Below are 15,750 nucleotides of genomic sequence, written 5' to 3' on the forward strand. Positions count from 1 at the left end.
TATCTGGAGTGACACCACTGGGATTCCAACTTTGGCTCCACCACTGATCAGCTAGATAGCACTGGATAAGATTCTTCAATCCTTTGTGCCTCCATTTCCTCATCTATAAAATTGGGAAATAATAAAGTGTAACCTATATGGTTGGTAAGAAGTATAAATATGTACAATGCACTTAGTTCAGTGTCTGGAATCAGTAAATGCTCAACAAATGGTAGCTATCTTAATTTTTATTCATTCAGCACAGCACTTGTTGAATGAAAGCAAATTGAGCACTTCAGGGAAGATAAATATGTGATGTCTGTATTCAGGGACCATATAGTCTAGGGGAAAAGAGAGAGATGTAATTAAAAATTCAGTACAAGGCAGACAATGATTTAAAGTTGAAAGAGAGGGAGAGAATCTCGAAAAAAGAGAGTACATGCAGTTGGAGTAATCCAAGATACTTTAACGAAAGAAAAAACATTGTGTCAAAAATGTGTGGGACAGCTTCAATTGCTGGGTATAGTTCGAGATACTGAAATCAAAGGAGAAAAATCTCACAGTCTAGTGGTGTTTTATATCCACCAATCAGATTATAAGATCATGAAGAGCTTCTTTGTTTCCTCCCAAAACATATGTGGAGGGTTTTCTTAGTGTTAATACTCAGATTACCAAAACAAATTAATTTGGTCACAGATGTGGCAGCACCCTGCACCCTTGCCTCCCACTCCATCCCAAGCCTCCAGCACCTCATTAGTCAACTGCATCTATGGGTATTTGAAACTAAAGAGAAGTTTGTAAGGATAAAGGCCCACATGGAAGATCAAAGAGATCCCTATATTTGACATTGATTCTTAAGAGGTATGCCAGCAAAATGATTTGTCATACAAATATTTGTCATAAAATAATATATTTTTCAGTCATTATCAGTAGTTCTGGAAGATTTAGCAACTGTCTTTATTACTGCTTCTCCCATTCAGCCCTCTCTTAATTCCGGATTTATGTTTTCAGGCGGTTCACAGTTCACTTTGATATTTCACTCTAAGCTAAAGTGTTAAAATCTGAGTTGGTGATTTCTCTCCCTCAACTAGTTCCTGCTCCTCCTTTCTACGTTCATTAATGGTCCACAACTGTCCTCGTTCTTCAGAGTCTAAACAACACTGTCAATAGAAATATAATGTGAGCCATACATGTAACAAAATTTTCCAGTAGCCATTTTTTAAATTTTTAAAGAAACATGTTAAATTACTTTTTAAACATCATGTATAATCCAATACATTAAAAATACTATCATTTAACAGGTAAGCAATATAAAAATTAATGATATTTGCATTCTTTGATGAAAACGTCTTAGAAATCCAGTATATTTTACACTTAGAGTACACCTCAATTTAGACCAGCCAAGGTTCAAGTGCTCAATAGCTACATGTGGCCCGTGGCTACTATATTGGATAATGCAGGTCTAGACCTTAAGTTACCTTTCACTCTTTCTCTCTCGCACTCTATATCCAAACATTTGGCATGTCTCTTATAACTATCTTGTCATTTCCATTTACCACATTATTTCCTTATCTACTAAGCACCTTAAATAACACACAGGTACCCGATCCATTGTGTTTTCTTGTTCTAATCCATCAGATACACTACTGTGAGGCTAACCTTCCCAGTGTGCTACCATCAATGGCTCCCAATTACCTACCAAATGGCATTCAAATACCTCACCCTGGTGTTCAACACCCTCTACAAGATGTCCCTTAATCATTTCATAGCCTCCTTTTTCATGGTTCCCCTCCAAAACTCTGTCCTTCAGAAACCAGACTACAGGTTGTTCCTCACTTACTCCTACATTCCCAACTCTCCCTTTGCTCACTGACCACCCTTTCTGCCTATTAAAGTCTTACCCTTTCTTCAAAGTCGTTGTGGAATGCTACTTCTTCATTAACTCTTGACTGTTCTTCCTAACTAGATAGAATCTCTTCATCCTTTCATAGCACAGTCCTGTATTTCTCACGCAATTTAAGCAAATCTATTTCTTTTTTTAAAATTTTATATTATTTTTTTACAGCAGGTTCTTATTAGTTATCTATTTATACATATTAGTGTATATAAGTCAATCCCAATCTCCCAGTTCATCACACCACCACCATCCCCGCCCCCTGCTTTCCCCCCTTGGTGTCCATACATTTGTTCCCTACATCTGTGTCTCTATTTCTGTCTTGCAAACTGGTTCATCTATATCATTTTTCTAGATTCCACATATATGCATTAATATATGATATGTTTCTCTTTCTTACTTACTTCACTCTGTATGACAGTCTCTAGGTCCATCCATGACTCCACAAATGACCCAATTTCGTTCCTTTTTATGGCTGAGTAATATTCCATTATATATATGTGCCACATCTTCTTTATCCATTCATCTGTTGATGGACATTTAGGTTGTTTCCATGACCTAGCTATTGTAAATAGTGCTGCAATGAACATTGGGGTGCATGTGTCTTTTTGAATTATTGTTTTCTCTGGGTATATGCCCAGTAGTGGGATTGCTGGGTCATATGGTAATTCTATTTTTAGTTTTTTAAGGAACCTCCATACAGTTCTCCATAGTGGCTGTATCAATTTACATTCCCACCAACAGTGCAAGAGGGTTCCCTTTTCTCCACATCCTCTCCAGCATTTGTTGTTTGTGGATTTTCTGATGTTGCCCATTCTAACTGGTGTGAGGTGACACCTCGTTGTAATTTTGATTTGCATTTCTCTAACGATTAATGATGTTGAGCATCTTTTCATGTTGTTTGTTAGCAATCGGTATATCTTCTTTGGAGAAAGGTCTGTTTAGGTGTTCTGCCCATTTTTGGATTCGGTTGTTTGTTTTTTTAATATTGAGCTGCATGAGCAGTTTATATATTTTGGAGATTAATCTTTTCTCCATTGATTCATCTGAAAATATCTTCTCCCATTCTGAGGGTTGGGTTTTAATCTTGTTTATAGTTTCCTTTGCTGTGCAAAAGCTTTGAAGTTTTATTAGGTCCCATTTGTTTATTTTTGTTTTTATTTCCATTACTCTAGGAGGTGAGTTATAAAAGATCTTCCTGTGATTTATATCCAAGAGTGTTCTTCCTATATTTTCCTCTAAGAGTTTTATAGTGTCCAGTCTTATCTTTAGGTCTTTAATCCATTTTGAGTTTATTTTTGTGTATGGTGTTAGGGAGTGTTCTAATTTCATTCTTTTACATGTAACTGTCCAGTTTTCCCAGCACCACTTATTGAAGAGACTGTCTTTTCCCCATTGTATACCTTTGTCTCCTTTGTCATAGATTAGTTGACCATAGGTGCGTGGGTTTATCTCTGGGCTTTCTATCCTCTTCCATTGATCTATATTTCTGTTTTTGTCCAGGACCATATTGTCATATTACTGTAGCTTTGTAGTATAGTCTGAAGTCAGGAAGTCTGATTCGTCCAGCTCTGTTTCTTTCCCTCCAGATTGCTTTGGTTATTTGGGGGGTTTGTGTCTCCATACAAATTTTAAGATTTTTTGTTCTAGTTCTGTAAAAATGCCATTGGTAATTTGACAGTGATTGGATTGAATCTGTAGATTGCTTTGGGTAGTATAGTCATTTTCACAATATTGATTCTTCCAATCCAAGAACATGATATACCTCTCCATCTGTTTGTGTTCTCTTTGATTTCTTTCATTGTGTCTTATAGTTTTCTGAGTACAGGTATTTTACCTCCTTAGGTAGGTTTATTCCTAGGTATTTTATTCTTTTTGTTGCAATGATGCATGGGATTGTTTCCTTAATTTCTCTTTCTAATATTTCATTGTTAGTGTATAGGAATGCAAGAGATTTCTGTGCATTAATTCTGTATCCTGCAATTTTACCAGATTCACTGATTAGCTCTAGTAGTTTCCTGGTAGCATATTTAGGATTATCTATATATAGAATCATGTCATCTGGAAACAGTGACAGTTTTATTTCTTCTTTTCCAGTTTGTATTCCTTTTATTTCTTTTTCTTCTGTGATTGCCATGGCTAGGACTTCCAAAACTATGTTGAATAAGAGTGGTAAGAGTGGACATCCTTGTCTTGTTCCTGATCTTAGAGGAAGTGCTTTCAGTTTTTCACCATTGAAAATGATGTTTATTGTGGGTTTGTCATATATGGCCTTTATTATGTTGAGGTAGTTTCTCTCTGTGCCCACTTTCTGGAGAGTTTTTATCATAAACCAGTGTTGAATTCTTTCAAAAGCTTTCTCTGCATCTATTGAGATGATCATATGGTTTTTCTCCTTCAATTTGTTAATATGGTGTATCACATTGATTGATTTGCGTGTATTGAAGAATCCTTGCATTCCTGGAATAAAACCCACTTGATCATGGTGTATGATCCTTTTAATGTGTTGTTGGATTCTGTTAGCTAGTATTTTGTTGAGGATTTTTGCATCTATATTCATCAGTGATATTGGTCTGTAATTTTCTTTTTTTGTAGTATCTTTGTCTGCTTTTGGTATCAGGGTGATGGTGACCTCGTAAAATGAGTTTGGGAGTGTTCCTTCCTCTGCAATTTTTTGGGAAAGTTTGAGAAGAATGGGTGTTAGCTCTTCTCTAAATGTTTGATAGAATTCACCTGTGAAGTTGTCTGATCCTGGACTTCTGTTTGTTGGAAGATTTTTATTCACAGTTGCAATTTCATTACTTGTGATTGGTCTGTGCATATTTTCTATTTCTTCCTGGTTCAGTCTTGGAAGGTTATACCTTTCTAAAAATTTGTCCATTTCTTCCAGGTTGTCCATTTTATTGACATAGAGTTGCTTGTAGTAGTCTTTTAGGATGCTTTGTATTTCTGCAGTGTCCCTTGTAACTTCTCCTTTTCCATTTCTAATTTTATTGAGTCCTCTCCCTCTTTTTCTTAGTGAGTCTGGCTAAAGGTTTATCAATTTTGTTTATCTTCTCAAAGAACCAGATTTTAGTTTTATTGATCTTTGCTATTATTTTGTTTGTTTCTATTTCATTTATTTCTGCTCTGATATTTATGATTTCTTTCCTTCTACTAACTTTGGGTTTTGTTTCTTCTTCTTTCTCTAGTTCCTTTAGGTGTAAGGTTAGATTGTTTATTTCAGATGTTTCTTTTTTCTTGAGGTAGGATTGCACTGCTATAAACTTCCTTCTTAGAACTGCTTTTGTTGCATCGCATAGGTTTTGGATCCTTGTATTTTCAGTTCCATTTGTCTCTAGGTATTTTTTGATTTCCTCTTTGATTTCTTCAGTAATCTCTTGGTTATTTATTAATGTATTGTTTAGCTTCCATGTGTTTGTGTTTTTTACGTATTTTTCCCTGTAATTTATTTCTAATCTCATAGCATTGTGGTCAGAAAAGATGCTTGATATGATTTCAGTTTTCTTAAATTTACTGAGGCTTGATTTGTCACCCAAGATGTCATCTATCCTGGAGAATGTTCTGTCTGCACTTGAGAAGAAAGTGTAATCTGCTGTTTTTGGATGGAATGTCCTATAAATATCAATTAAATCTATTTGGTCTATTGTGTCATTTAAAGCTTCTGTTTCCTTATTAATTTTCTGTCTGGATGATCTGTCCATTGTGTAAGTGAGGTGTTAAATTCCCCCACTGTTATTGTGTCACTGTCGATTTCCTCTTTTATACTGTTAGCATTTGCCTTATGTATTGCAGTGCTCCTACATTGGGTGCATATATATTTATAATTGTTATATCTTCTTCTTGGATTGATCCCTTGATCATTATGTAGTGTCCTTCCTTTGTCTTGTTACATTATTTTAAAGTCTATTTTATCTGATATGAGTATTGCTACTCCAGCTTTCTTTTCATTTCCATTTGTATGGAATATCTTTTTCCATCCCCTCACTTTCAGTCTGTATGTGTCCCTACGTCTGAAGTGGGTCTCTTGTGGACAGCATATATATGGATCTTGTTCTTGTATCCATTCAGCTAGCCTGTGTCTTTTGGTTGGAGCATTTAATCAGTTCACATTTAAGGTAATTATCGTTATGTATGTTCTTATTACCATTTTCTTAATTGTTTGGGGGTTTGTTTTTGTAGGTCCTTTTCTTCTCTTGTGTTTCCCACTTAAAGAAGTTCCTTTAGCATTTGTTGTAGAGCTGGTTTGGTGGTGCTGAATTCTCTTAGCTTTTGCTTGCCTGTAAAGCTTTTGATTTCTCCATCGAATCTGAATGAGATCCTTGCCACGTAGGGTAATCTCGGTTGTAGGTACTTCCCTTTCATCACTTTAAATATATCATGCCACTCCCTTCTGGCTTGTAGAGTTTCTGCTGAGAAATCAGTTGTTAACCTTATGGGAGTTCCCTTGTATGTTATTTGTCATTTTTCCCTTGTTGCTTTTAATCATTTTTGTCTTTAATTTTTGTCAGTTTGATTACTATGTGTCTCGGTGTGTTTCTTCTTGGGATTATCCTGCCTGTGACTCTGCACTTCCTGGACTTTGGTGGCTATTTCCTTTCCCACGTTAGGGAAGTTTTCAACTATAATCTCTTCAAATATTTTCTCGGGTCCTTTTCTCTCTCTCTTCTCCTTCTGGGACCCCTATAATGCAAATGTTGGTATGTTTAATGTTGTCCCAGAGTTCTCTTAGGCTGTCTTCATTTCTTTTCATTCTTTTTTCTTTATTCTGTTCCACAGCAGTGAATTCCACCATTATTTCTCCCAGGTCACATAGGTGTTCTGCCTCAGTTATCCTGCTATTGATTCCATCTAGTATATTTTTCATTTCAGTTATTGTATTGTTCATTTCTGTTTGTTTGTTCTTTAATTCTTCTAGGTGTTTGTTAAACATTTCTTGCATCTTCTCGATCTTTGCCTCCATTTTTTCCCCAAGGTCCTGGATCATCCTTCTTATCATTATTCTGAATTCTTTTTCTGGAAGGTTGCCTATCTCCATTTCATTTAGTTGTTTTTCTGGGGTTTTATCTTGTTCCTTCATCTGGTACATAGGCCTCTGCCTTTTCATTTTGTCCATCTTTCTGCGAATGTGGTTTTTGTTCCACAGGCTGCAGGATTGTCATTCTTGTTTCTGCTCACTGCCCTCCAAAAATCTATTTCAATTTAGAATCTTATTATATTTTTCTCTGTGTCTGGTATTTTTGCCTTAAGAATCTTTGCCATAGACATCTTTGCCACAAGCACTTTTACCACAAGTATTTTCTCTGCACAACTAATTGGTTCCAAGGTAATTTTGTCATAAAAGATTAAAAGTAAAAAATAAAAGAGGGACATTAAAAAGGACGTAATGAAAAATGAGAAGTGAATAACATAATTAAAAAGACCTTATTGAGAAATACAAAATATTGGAATATGTTTAAAATGTCTATAAACTCATGGCAATACCATATAAATAACTGATTTTATTTTGTGGGTTTTACCCAAACACTTGTCTTCCAAGTCTTTCCTTCATAGTATTTTATACTTTTATTTATTCATTTTTTTATCTATTCATTTTTAATATTTGTGTATTTATTTATGTATTTACTTGGATTATTGATTCGTCTCCTTGTTGGTATCACATTTTTTCTTTTTTGCTAAAATTTCTTCCTTCATTAAGAGAGGTATCAATTTCCAAATACTATGATGTATATTTGTAAACTAAATTTTGGACTGCATTGTGAAAGTCTTCTCACTCTTGTTTGTTCTTAATATATTGTAACATGTCCATTGACAGAAATTCCATAGTTCAGTGGGAACTATATGTTCAACTCTGAGCCTTCGAGGTCCCCAGCATCAGCCTCTTTCTCCTCCAATGTAGTGTGTTTCAAAATAAGAAATGAACTCCTGGGGCAAATCATCATCATCTGTCATGATTTTGTATATGTCAAAACAAACTTCTAACCAGTTATTTTGTCTTGTATGGCAAAATTGCCTTATGGACAATTACTTATGCAGAGAAAATTTATGTTGCAAAAATGCTGCAGCAAAGATGTCTATGGCAAAGAAGCTTACAGTGAAAGTAACTGGAACCATTTTTTCTTATCCTTCCTATAGTGTAGCCTGTGGACCAGGATAGTATCTTTAAAATCCCACCATCCCAGGCAGCACTCAACTGGTTCCATGAACCTATAAATAGACAGCTAAAAGAAGCAAATCTCTGAGAGCCATGGTGGAAGTAAGCAAAAGTGTGGGGAACAAAGTATTATATTGAACTATAGTTGATTTACATTATTAGTTTCAGGTGTACAACATAGTGATTCAATACTGATTTTTATAGATTATATTCCATTTAAAGTTATTATAAATTATTGGTGATATGCCCTGTGCTGTACAATACATCTTTGTAGTAGTTTATTTTATACATAGTAGCTTTTACCTTTTAATACCATAACCCTATCTTGCCTCATATTTCTTCCCACTCTCTGCTGGTAACTAATAGTTTGATCTCTATACCTGTGAGTCTCTTTCTACTTTGTTATATTCACTCATTTGTTTTATTTTTTAAATTCCACATATAAGTGATTACATACAATATTTGTCTTTCTTGTCTGACTTATTTCCCTAAGACTGATACCCTCTAGGTCCATCCATGTTGCTGCAAATGGCAAAATTTTGTTCTTTTTTATGGCTGAGTAGTATTCCATTGTGTGTGTGTGTGTGTGTGTGTGTGTGTGTGTGTGTTTATAAAAGAAGTGGTGAATATATATATATATATATATATATATATATATATTCACCACTTTATCCATTCATGTGTTTATGGACACTAAGGTTGCATCCATATCTTAGCTGTTGTAAATAATACTGCTATGGATATTGGGGTCCATGTATTTTTTTGAATTTGTGTTGTTGTTTTCTTCAGACATATGCCCAAGAGTGGAACTGCTGGATCATATGGTAGTTCTATTTTTAGTTTTCTATAGAAAACAGTATGGAAACTCCATACTGTTTTCTATAGTGGCTGCACCAATTTACATTCCCACAACAGTCTACAAGGGTTCCCTTTTCTCCATATACTCAGCAACATTGGTTATTTGTGGCCTTTTTGATGATAGCCATTCTGACGGGTGTGAGGTGATATCTCATTGTGGTTTTGATTTGCATTTCTCTACTAATGAGCATCTTTTCATTTGCCTGTTGGCTATCTGTATATCTTCCTTGGAAAAAAATGTCTATTCTGGTCTTCTGCCCATTTTTAAATCAGGTTGCTTGTTTTTTGATATTGAGTTGTATGAGCTGTTTATATAGTGTGGGTATTAACCCCTTATCAGTCATTTCACTTGCAAGTATTTTCTCCCATTCAGTAGGCTGTCTTTACATTGGTTTGTCGATGGTTTCCTTTGCTGTGAAAAAGCTTTTAAGTTTTATTAGGTCCCATTTGTTTAATTTTACTTTTGTTTCCTTTGCCTTAGGAGACAGATCCTAAAAAACATATTGCTACAATTTATGTCAGAGTGTTTTGCCTAAGTTTTCTTCTAGGAGTTTTATGGTTTCCAGTCTTACATTTAGGTCCTTAATCCATTTTGAGTTTTTTTTATATATGGTGTGAGAAATTTTTCTAATTTCATTCTTTTACATGTAGAGCTGTTCAGTTTACCCAGAAACACTATTGAAGAGACTGTCTTTTCCCCATTGATTATTCTTGCCTCCTTTATCATAGATTGATTGACCATAAGTGCATGGGTTTACTTCTAGGCTCTCTATTCTGCTCCATTGATCCATGTGCCTGTTTCTGTGCCAGTACCATACAATTTTGATGAATGTAGCCTTTTTATATAGTCTGAAGTGAAGGACCATGATACCTCCAGCTCTGTTCTTCTTTCTAAAGATTGCTTTGGCTATTCGGGGTCTTTTGTGATTCCATACAAATTTTATGATTATTTCTTCTAGATCTGTGAAAAATGTCATGGATGTTTTGATAGGAATTGCATAAAATTTGCAGATTGCTTTAAGTAGTACAGGCTTTTTTTTCATGTAATAAAATGTGATATACTTATTTCTCAAACAGTTAGACAGTGATAAGGAACAAGGACGATAGAGTTCATTTGTAACTGCTGCTTTGTTTACAGTGGGTGAAAAAAAAATTGCTTCCCAAAGCAAGCTCAGTACTTTTTAAAACACGTACATTTAAATCTGTTTTTTAACCAATATATTACTTGAGAGCATCATCAATCTAAAGCAGATATTGGACCTATATGAGAACCACTGAGAAAGAGGCTTGCTTTAAAATATTAAATATTACTATTGGAACTTTGCTGAATCTCATGGACAATTATAAAGGTGCCATTAAATTGAAAAGGAAAGTAAACGTATATCTTACAACAGTAAGATATACAGTAAAGCCCCAATGTTAGTTTTTATTAAGGTTAAAACATTCTTCCCACGAAATAGAAGATTGTTAAGAAGATTTTTAGGTAAGATGTATAGACATTTTAACACTATTAATTCTTCCAATCCATGGACATGGGATATTTTTCCATTTATTTGTATCCTATTCAATTTCCTTCATGAATGTCTTACAGGTTTCAGTGTACAAGTCTTTCACTCACTTGGTTAAATTTATTCCTAGGTATTTTATTCTATTTGATGCAATTGTAAATGGGCTTGTTTCCTTGAATTCTCTTTCTGATAGTTCATTCATTATTAGTGCACAGAAAAGCATGAGATTTCTGTATATTAATCTTGTATCCTGCAACTTTATTGAATTATTTGTTAGTTCTAATTGTTTTTTGGTGGAGACTTTAGGGTTTTCTATATTTAGTATCATCATCTGCAAATAGTGACAGTTTTAATATTTCCCTTCCAATTTGGATGCCTTTCTTTTTTTTTTATTTCTTGTCTGATTACTGTGGCTAGGACTTCCAATAGTACGTTAAGCCGAACTGTCAAGAATGAGCATTCTTATCTTGTTCCTGATTTTAGAGGAAGAGCTTTCAGCTTTTCATTGTTGAGTATGATGTTAGCAAGTTTGTCATAAATGGCCTTTATTATTTTGAGATATGTTCCCTCTATACAAACTTTGATGAGAGTTTTTTATCATGAGTGGATCTTGAATTTTGTCAAATGTTTTTCTGCATCTATTGAAATGACCATGTGATTTTTCTCCTTCCTTTTGTTAATGTGGTATATCACATTGATTGATTTGTGGATATTGAACCATTCTTGTACCCGTGGAATAAATCCCACTTGGTAATGGTGTATGACCCTCTTAACGTATTGTTGGATTCGCTTTGCTAGTATTTTATTTTGGATTTTTGCACCTATGTTCATCAGAGATATTGGCTTATAATTTTCTTTTTTTATTAAATCTTTGTCTGGTATGGGAATCAGGGTAATGGTGCCTTTGTAGGATGAATCTGCTAGTGTTCCCTTCTCTTCAATTTTGGAAGGACAGTTTGAGAAGGACAGGTATTAGCTCTTCTTTATATGTTTGGTAGAATTTTCCTGTTAATCCATCTGGTCGTGGATTTTTCTTTGCTGAAAGTTTTTTTTTGGTTTTTTTTTTTTTTTTTTTTTGCTTTTTACAAATTCAATTTCACTACTAGTGATTGGTCTGTTCAGTTTGTCTAGTTCTTCCTGCTTGAGTCTTGGAAGATTGCATCTTTCTAGAAATTTATCCATTTCTTCTAGGTTGTCCAATCTGTTGGCATAAAACTGTAACATTCTCTTATGATTTTTTAAATCTTTGCGATATTGATCGTTATTTCTCCTCTTTCATTTCTTATTTTGTTTATTGGATCCTCTCTCTTTTTTTCTTGTTGAGCCTGGTTAAAACTTTTGTTTATCTTCTGAAAAAAACAGCTCTTTGTTTTATTGATCTTTTTACTATTATTTCTTTGGTCTCTATTTTATTTATTTTCTCTCTGATCTTTATTATTTCCTTCCTTCTGCTGACTTTGGGCTTTGTTTGTTCTTCTTTTTCTGATTTCTTTAGATGGTAGGTTAGGTTGTTTATTTGAGATTTTTCTTGTTTCTTGAGGTAGAACTGTATTGCTATAAACTTCCTTCTTTGAACTGCTTTTGCTGCATCCCAAAATTGTTTTTGGAAAAATTATTTTTATTTTCATTTGTCTCATGGTATTTTCTGATTTCCTCTTTTATTTCTTCACTGACCCATTGGTTTTTTAATAGTATGTTTTTAGTCTCCATGTGTTTGTGTTTTTCCCATTGTTCTTCCTGCAATTGATTTCTAGTTTCATATTGTTGCATTTGGAAAAAATGCTTGATATAATTTCTATCCTCTTAAATTTGTTGAGACTTGTTTTGTGGCCTAGCATGTAATCTATTCTGGAGAACATTCCATTTGCACTTGAAAAGAATGTGTGTCTGCTGTATTTGGATGGAATATCCTGTCAATATCTATTAAGTTCAACTGGTTTAATGTGTTACTTAAGACCACTGTTTCCATACTGATTTTCTGTCTGGATGATCTGTCCATTGATGTAAGTGGGGTGTTAACATCTCTTATAATTATATGTAATGTCAATTGCTCCTTTTATGTCCATTAAAATTTGCTTTATATATTTAGATGCTCCTATATTAGGTACATATATGTTAACAGTGTTATATCCTTTTCTTGTATTTATCCCTTTGTCACTATATAATGCCCTTCTCTGTCTTTTGTTATAGACTTTGTTTTAAAGACTATTTTATCTGAATGAGTATTGCTATCTATCAGCTTTCTTGTCATTTCTATTTGCATAAAATATCTTTTTCCATTCCCTCACTTTCAGTGTGTGTATGTTTTTAGATTGAAGTGTCTTGTAAGCACCATATAGCTAGGTCTTTTTATTAATCCAATCACCCTGTATCTTTTGACTGGAGCATTCCATTCATTGATATTTAAAGTGATTATTGATAGCTATGTATTGATACTTATTGCCATTTTGTTACTTTTTTTTCTGGTTGGTTTTGTAGTTCCCTGTTTTTTCTTCTTTGTTCAGTCTCTTCCACTGTTGTTTGATGATTTTCTTTAGTGGTATGCTTGTGTTCCTTTTTCTCTAGTTTTTGTGTATCTATTGTAGGTTTTGATTTGTGGTTACCATGGGGCCCATATATGTTGACCTATAACTATATATTCTTGTTTTGAACTAATAATAATTTAACTTCAAACACATTCTAAAAGATCTACATTTGTTTACTCCCTTATCCCATGTTTTGTGTTTTTGATGTCATGTTTTACCTCTTCATGTTTATCCCTTCACTGTTTATTATAGTTATAGTTGATTTTACAATTTTTTTGTCTTTTAATCTTTGCACTAGCTTATGTAAGTGGTTGAGCCACAGTCTTTACTATATATTTGCCTTTACTAGTGGGATTTTTCCTTTCCTATGGATTCTTACTTCTTCTTGTAGCCTTTTCTTTTCTACTTAGAGAAGATCATTTAACATTTCTTTGAGGGTAGGTTTAGCATTGATGGACTTGCTTATTTTTTTGCTTGTCTAAGAAGTACTTTAACTCTCCTTCAATTCTAAATGAAGAGCTTGGCCAAGATGGCAGAGTAGGGAGACCCTGAGCTTAACTCCTCTCATGGGCAAACCAAAATTACAACTATTTACAGAGCAACTATTGATCAAAAAGACCAGAATGTAGCAGAAAAGACCTTCTACAATGAAAGATTTAAAGAAGGAACCACAGTGAGACAGATAGGAGGGACAGAGTTGTGGTATAGTCAAGACCCATATCCCCAGGTGCATGATCAACAGAAGAATAATTACAACTGCAGAGGCTTTCCACAAGGAGCAATGGGTCTGAGCCACACTCTGGACTCCCTGGCCTGGGGGTCCTATACCAAGAAGATGAGCCCCAGAACATTTGGTTTTGAGGGCCAGTGAGGCTTACTTTCAGGAGACCCAGAGGGCTGTGGGAAATGGAGATTCCATTCTTAAAGGGAGCACACAAAATCTCACAGACTCTGGGACCAAGGGCAGAGGTAGTAATTTGAAAGGAACCTAGGCCAAACTTACCTGCTAATCTTGGAGAGTATCCTGAAGATGCAAGAAGCAACTGGAGCTCACCTTGGGGACATAAGACACTGAGAGCAATCATTTTGGTGAGCTCATCCTACCACATGAACACCAGTTCTGGCAAATGCCATTTTGGAATCTTCCCTCTAGCTCTTTAGCACGGGACCTGACATCACCGACCAGCTTGTCGGCACCAGTACTGGGATGCCTCAGGCCAAGCAACTAGCCAGGCAGAGTCGCAGCCCCATCCACCAGCAGGTAGGCTGCCTTAAGACCTCCTGATCTCACAGCCACCCCAGGACAGGGCCCTGTCCACCAGAGGGCCCAAGATCTGGCCCCACACACCAGTACACAGGCACTAGCCCCAGCACCCCTAGAACCCTGCAGCCAGAGCCTCTAGTACACAACTCTGCCCTCCAGTGGGCAGGTGCCAGCCTCAGGAGCCCCCTGAGGTCCTGAGGGGGGCCCACCAACCAACCCACACACCAACTCTGGGACTCCCAGGTCCCTGCAGCCAGAGACCCTGGGACCTGGCTCCACCCACCAGTGAGCCAGCAGTATTTCCAGGAAAAAGACTATAACAAGAGGCAAAGAAGGATATTACCTAATGATCAAGGGATCGATCCAAGAAGAAGATATGCATGGGTCAGGGCATGGACTGTGGCAGACCCAGCCCCAGTCAGAGTTCCAGACCACTTTGAAGGTACCAGCAAGGAAAGCAACTTTCTAAGAATAGCTTTTCATTTTTCAGGCAACAAGAAATACCCAAAAGGCAAAATATGCAATGTGATAAGTTTTTCCAGTAAATTTTAACTGGGAAGTCAAGATTTAAAGTCAACACTTAGCCTATAAACTTTCTTTTGAGGATGTGTGTTATAGGCGGAGTTGTCTTGAAAAGTACTGGATATTAGAGAAAGGGCTGTAACCATTACTGAAGTGTTGTCATACTATAATTCAGATATAAAATGTAAGCTTCTTCACCATGTCTGAGAGCATTTTTCCAACACTGTCATTGATTATGGCTGAGGATATCACCTGCATTCTCCCAGGTAATGTCAAACTCTTACGGACCATTACTGAGTCTTTGTTCCAGAGTAATAGGACTCAAGTTTATAAAGCAGTGGGCCAGTAGTATGCAAAGAAATCTATGAGTTTCTTTAGATGAAACCCAACCAGTGAAAATAAATTAATTGTGAAGTACAGAAGTGAGAGTAGCGATCAGTTCAGCCATCTGCCTCATTCCCACAAAGCAAATTCAAAGAAGGAAAAACAACAACTCTAAGTCTTGGACCCATGCCCAGGGCCCTTTTCCTCTAAATATGGAAGTAGGTATTTAAGTCCCTGGTGCATTTGTACCCGCGGTCCAGGTTGTTTCTGTGGTTCTGCCTCCCACATGTGCCTGCTTCTTATGCCCAGGCAGAAAGCTCTCTCTGTACTGACTGCATCGATTGAATTCCATTCACTTATGCAGGGATCCAGGAAAGTGGAAGTAATGCAAACCAGAGACAATGAACTACTTAGTGTTGGAGACTTTTCCCAGTTCCTAATAGCCTATCAACTATAGCAGAATGAAGAGTTTTTAGAGTTGGCTTATTTTGAAAGCTAAATAGAGACAACAGTCACTGGTTTATTTAGATCTCCTGATTAATATCAACAGTGAAAACTTCCTTGGAGAGTTTGACATGAGAAGGAGTTTAGCCTACATGTGTTTTTTAAAAAATAGGGCAATCAGGATAAGGTTCCATTGTAAGGAGACATTTCCCTATTCACAGTAATCACAAGCAGTAAGGCCTAGCCCTGGCTGGTACCGGTTTCCATGGTGACACCTC

At 35.8% G+C, this 15,750-nt stretch overlaps 1 protein-coding gene across 1 annotated transcript in view; it reads right to left on the reverse strand.

Annotated features, from left to right (window-relative positions):
* Positions 1-231: 231 nt before the first annotated feature.
* Positions 232-15,750, reverse strand: part of LOC132527807 (SERTA domain-containing protein 4-like) — a 32,558-nt gene continuing 17,039 nt past the window's right edge. The window contains exon 5 of the mRNA XM_060163851.1: positions 232-320. Within this exon, the coding sequence (XP_060019834.1) occupies positions 232-320 (89 nt within the window). The remainder of the gene's footprint in view (positions 321-15,750) is intronic.

The sequence above is a fragment of the Lagenorhynchus albirostris genome, chromosome 1, assembly GCF_949774975.1.
Source record: "Lagenorhynchus albirostris chromosome 1, mLagAlb1.1, whole genome shotgun sequence".
NCBI classification, from domain to species: Eukaryota; Metazoa; Chordata; class Mammalia; order Artiodactyla; family Delphinidae; genus Lagenorhynchus; species Lagenorhynchus albirostris.